We start from the raw sequence: 4,751 nt of genomic DNA, 5'->3' as shown, positions 1-4,751 counted from the left end.
AGTATTAGCGGCGACAGTTGGCATTAGCGGCGACATGTAACGCGTCATTTACATGTCGCCGCTAATGTCTGGTGTCACTGCTAAAGTCGTCGCCGCTAATACCCACATTTCTTGTAGTGGTATGGAAATAATTCAAGATGAGAAAGACCTCAATTATGAAAAAAAGACATTGAATCTAACACGTACCAAAAAGCAATACAATGATGAAATACATGGTTAAAGGTAACTTTCATGATAACATCACAACGCTTAAGAAGCAACCTGTACGCATACAAGCTCTGGTTAGTTGGAACGAACTACCTATTGACATCCTTTCCCTTGACAGTGAAGTTGTGGTCTTATAAAATTTGAAAAATGTTTTCAATAAAAAAACTAGGTAAATTTTCTTAGCCATTTAAAATGCGACTAGAAATGCAACCACTTTTTCTATCCGAAAATGGTAGTTTCAATTATGCAAGCACTAAAACAAAAGATTGAGCATTAATTGAGAATCATATCTAATCAATTTGCACGTAGTGCACCCATCCTTTAAAGTAAGATAAGCTTACGAAAGCAGATAATGGTTCCTATGTTCAATCAGCGCAATTAGATGGGTGGGTGACATATGCATCAAAAAATGGCCACCTGGACGTCCACAGTAGTTAAGGGAAACCAATCCTCATAATGAACAGCTATTATGAACAAATGTTATTTTGTTAACACTATGCATGACGACAACGGGAGTAGCAAAGCACCAAATATATATAAATTATAATAAGGAGAAATTTTACCAATTGAAGAAATCCTCCAAATATCGGGCAGCTATTGTCAAATCACCCACAGTTAAATAGACTGAAAAATTATTGAAATTAATAAGCTAAGTAATCATATGATTGACGGAAATTCTGAAAATTACATGATTTTATAATTAAAATATAATAATTTAAACCCAGAACAGAACCAAAATTATGGAAGTTTAAATTTGGAATTTACTGGGCATTCAAATTTAATTTGTTCGAAACTCTGGTATTTAATTAAAGAAATAAGGAAAGTTGCATGCTATCTTAAAGAACTCGTGGTCCCACCATGCTCAGCCTTCGCTGTCTATATAAAGGGATTACTCACCCATCTCTTAAGCACCACTAACAAGAAAGATGTAGTGAGAAAGGTAGCAGTTCCTTAAACTACACTTGGTGTTTGAGGAGGAAGAGGACAGATATATACTTGTATTAGTTATTAGTTAAGGAAGATGACGTGGAACATGGCTCACCTCACTCTTGCATTTAACCTTCTTGGTATATAACCCCTTCAATTCCCTCTCCTCCCCTTGCATCTATATTTTCGTTGATGATTCTGCTGCTAACATTTTTCTTTCAAATATTTGCAGGTAATTATAATATCGTCTTGTTCATGGTATTTCTTGCACTAATGTAAGTCTCTGACGTTTTTTTTAATATGCTTTTAATTAACCTCTTCTCCCCATCTTTATGTGTTTTTGTAGCACCTTTGGGAGTTCTGGTACGTCTATACAGATATATATATATATATATATATATATATATATATATATATATATATATATATATATATATATATATATATATATATATAAAATTTTATTAACCTTGTGATAGATGAATCTTTTCTTTTTACATTTCACATGGTGAAATTTCATAATATGTATGATATTAATTAATATTATTTTTCAGCGACAAGTGATTAAAACAAAAAGCGTAGAGTATATGCCAATTCTATTATCAGTAGCCCTCACCCTTAGCGCTGTTATGTGGTTCTTTAATTTATGGCCTTCTTCTTGGTGTCTTAATAGTTAATACCATCTTTTACAGATTCCAAATGTACTTGGATTCACGTTTGGTATAATTCAAATGATATTATATTATGTGCATACAAAAACAAAAGCCCGATTATCAGTGAAAAAATGTGTAATTGTGAAGAGAAAGTCGCAGATCAAAAACTCCCAGAATTTAGAGATCAGAAAATCATTGATGTTGTAAAGCTGAAAATTTTGTTGCATGTTGACATTCGTCCGGTGTCCCCACCAAATACTCATAACACTAATTTTGTGGATTCTAAACATCAAGCTCTCCCTGATGTGACAAATTGCACAATTGAGGTTGGAGCATGAAACGTACACTTGAATTTTGATGAAGAGGAAAACCAAATTAACTAGGTCGATCACATCTTCTTAGATAAAGTGGTTGACATGGTATATGTGAAATATAAAACTTGTAATGATAGTTTTATGAAAGGCAAAAGGATATCTTTATGGAAGGGAATAATTTCTCTTTTAGGAAGAATTGAAAGGAATGGTAGTCTTTCTTTCTAATTGGAGTGATAGCTTTATGGAAGGATAATTTTCTTTTTGAATAAAGAACTGGAACGTTTTACATTTTCTTAGATATTAGTTATGTTTCAAGGATATAAGGAGATATATCTTGATTTATCTTGCAATTAAATAATGGTAGTGTAACGTGTCTTAACAATTTAATATTATAACTTTTAGGCTATAGATAGAAGTAGAAGTAGTTTCCAAGAATTTTATGTAATCTCAACTGTAACCTTTTTTTTTCATTCCTAGCGAAGACTAGAAAACTTGTAGCATTCCCTTTTCTAATTTATTTCTCCGTGTTCCATAACAATAAAGCTCATAACTTAATTAAACACTTAATTTACCTTCAATAATCAGCATACATTTGATCGTATTAATTTCCAACAAGTGATATCAAATATTGGTAATTCGTATGCAAATAATGGCTGCCATTAAAGGAGACGGTGTTCAAATATCCGAGTAGAAAGGTACTATTACATTATATTATCCGATGCTTAGGAGTCCGTGTGAACTATAAAAATGAGAGTGGATTTTCAAGCATAAGGTGTGTGGAATGCCATTTAAAGCACAAAAGTGGAAGAACAGAAGGATTAGATGGCTCTTTCGGCTATTTATCAAGCGATTCTCGAGGACGTGCTACTAACGTTAGCGAAGAAGGACATTGATAAATAAGTATGGGAAATGCTTAAGATGATGCACATGAGAGCGATCGGGTAAATGAGGCTATAATACAAGGGAAAATGACTAAGGGTTGTAACCAACTACTGTTTTGTTTATTTTTTTGTTTATTATTATTTTTTTTTGTACATTTGGTCTGATCCTTTTGTTGTACATAATATATCATCTAACTTATTGTTTGTGTTCATCATAAACTTTTTGATCAACTATCATAGGTGATAGTCGGTCAAAAGGGTTACGGTGAACACAAACAACAAGTTGGATGATATATTGCATACAAAGAAAAGGCACCAAATGTGAACAAAAACAATAGTTGGTTATCCTCATAAGTCATTTTCTTTTTTATTATTTCCTCATGTATATATTTTTATAATAGTTAGACAAAATTTCAAAAATGGTTTTTGTGGTTTTCAAAAAATATTAAGTTCACGATAACCTTTCATTGAGTTACACCGATGCTCTATATGGTTTCTAAATGTTACATAGTTGGCCTTTCCGCCATTAAATCTAATTTTTGACTTGTTAAATTTTTATGAATGACCAATTTACCCTTGTGTTAAATATGAAGTAGTAATATACCCAATCAAACATGTATACAGTTTACTTCAAATATATATATTTTACTGCTCTTGGTGACTTTGACGTTGTTCTTCTTCTTCTAGAAATGGCTTAAAAGTAAGTTGCTCATAATGTTATGCTTATTATATCAACATACGTTTAGGCCTCAGTTGCATCTTATCACTTATTTGTAAAAACAACTTATTCGTAATATTATGCTTATTAACAAACAAAAGCTAGAGCATCACTTCTGATTATAAAGATTCCATTATTATAAACAATACCAAGGGTGAACAAGTTATCCCTCAAGAGTAATGATCAATTATAAGCAACCTAGTGACAATATCGAAACCAAGAACAAATAGTGTTCAATACTCAGGAGGGTAACCAACTGTTGATTTTGTTCGCATTTGGTCATTTTCCATTTTTTTTACGCAATATACCATCGAACATATTGTTTTTGTTCGACATATCCCCTTTGATCGACTATCACATGTGATAGCCGGTTAAAAAGGTTATGATGAAGACAAACAACATGTTTGATGGTACGTTGCATACAAAAAAAATGAAAATGACAAAATATGAACAAAATCAACAGTTGATTACCCTATTGATTAATTTTCCCATAGTACAAACATTGAGAAGTGACTTCAAGGTGATTCGAATGAAAGACGGTGAATCAGTGGATGCTTTTTTCGTGATACTAATTAAAAACCATTGCGACCGGTATTGACCTCTAGGTGAAAAAATTAAGGAGATAATGGTGATGAAGCATTTTATTTCAGTTATCTCTTACCTTGTATGAAAATGGTAACATATATCCACATTTTGGAGATTTAAAATTATGGATGTGGGAGAGCTTGTGGGTAGTTTTAAAACCATAAAAAGAGACTTATTCGGGGTTATGGTGAACAAAGAACATTACAAGGAAAAAGTACTAGACCGATATAATGAGTTTCAGATGGTCAATAATAAGTCTCTGATGATTATCGGTGATTGGTTTAACTACTCTTAGATGCCTAGTTGTAGATAGTTTTTTTTTATGTATATAGGACATAAATTAGTACCTATTACATCAAAGTATCTGAGATCAAAAATTAATCTTTGTTTCTATCTTTAGTGGTGGCAAAAATATATAACCGTATCCGATGGACACCCAGGTACCCAAATCCAAATTGACTAGGGA

At 32.2% G+C, this 4,751-nt stretch overlaps 1 protein-coding gene across 6 annotated transcripts; it reads left to right on the top strand.

Annotated features, from left to right (window-relative positions):
* Positions 1-1,123: 1,123 nt before the first annotated feature.
* LOC145102643 (uncharacterized) lies at positions 1,124-2,389 on the top strand. 6 transcript variants are annotated; one of them, XR_013706210.1, is made up of 4 exons: positions 1,124-1,274; positions 1,367-1,392; positions 1,481-1,497; positions 1,689-2,389. XR_013706210.1 is itself a non-coding variant. In XM_079040092.1 (4 exons), the coding sequence occupies exons 1-4, from the start codon at positions 1,229-1,231 to the stop codon at positions 2,123-2,125; spliced, it is 405 nt and encodes a 134-aa protein (XP_078896218.1). In that variant the 5' UTR covers positions 1,124-1,228; the 3' UTR covers positions 2,126-2,389. The 6 variants fall into 6 exon arrangements, 1 of the variants encoding a protein (XP_078896218.1); XR_013706209.1 differs by having other exon boundaries at positions 1,367-1,409; XM_079040092.1 differs by having other exon boundaries at positions 1,367-1,409; positions 1,827-2,389.
* The last annotated feature ends 2,362 nt before the right edge of the window (positions 2,390-4,751 follow it).

This window comes from Lactuca serriola, chromosome 4 (assembly GCF_051521515.1).
Source record: "Lactuca serriola cultivar US96UC23 chromosome 4, Lser_US96UC23_V15, whole genome shotgun sequence".
NCBI classification, from domain to species: Eukaryota; Viridiplantae; Streptophyta; class Magnoliopsida; order Asterales; family Asteraceae; genus Lactuca; species Lactuca serriola.
Note: the sequence above shows the minus strand (reverse complement) of the source record. Positions and strands in the feature narration are given on the sequence as shown.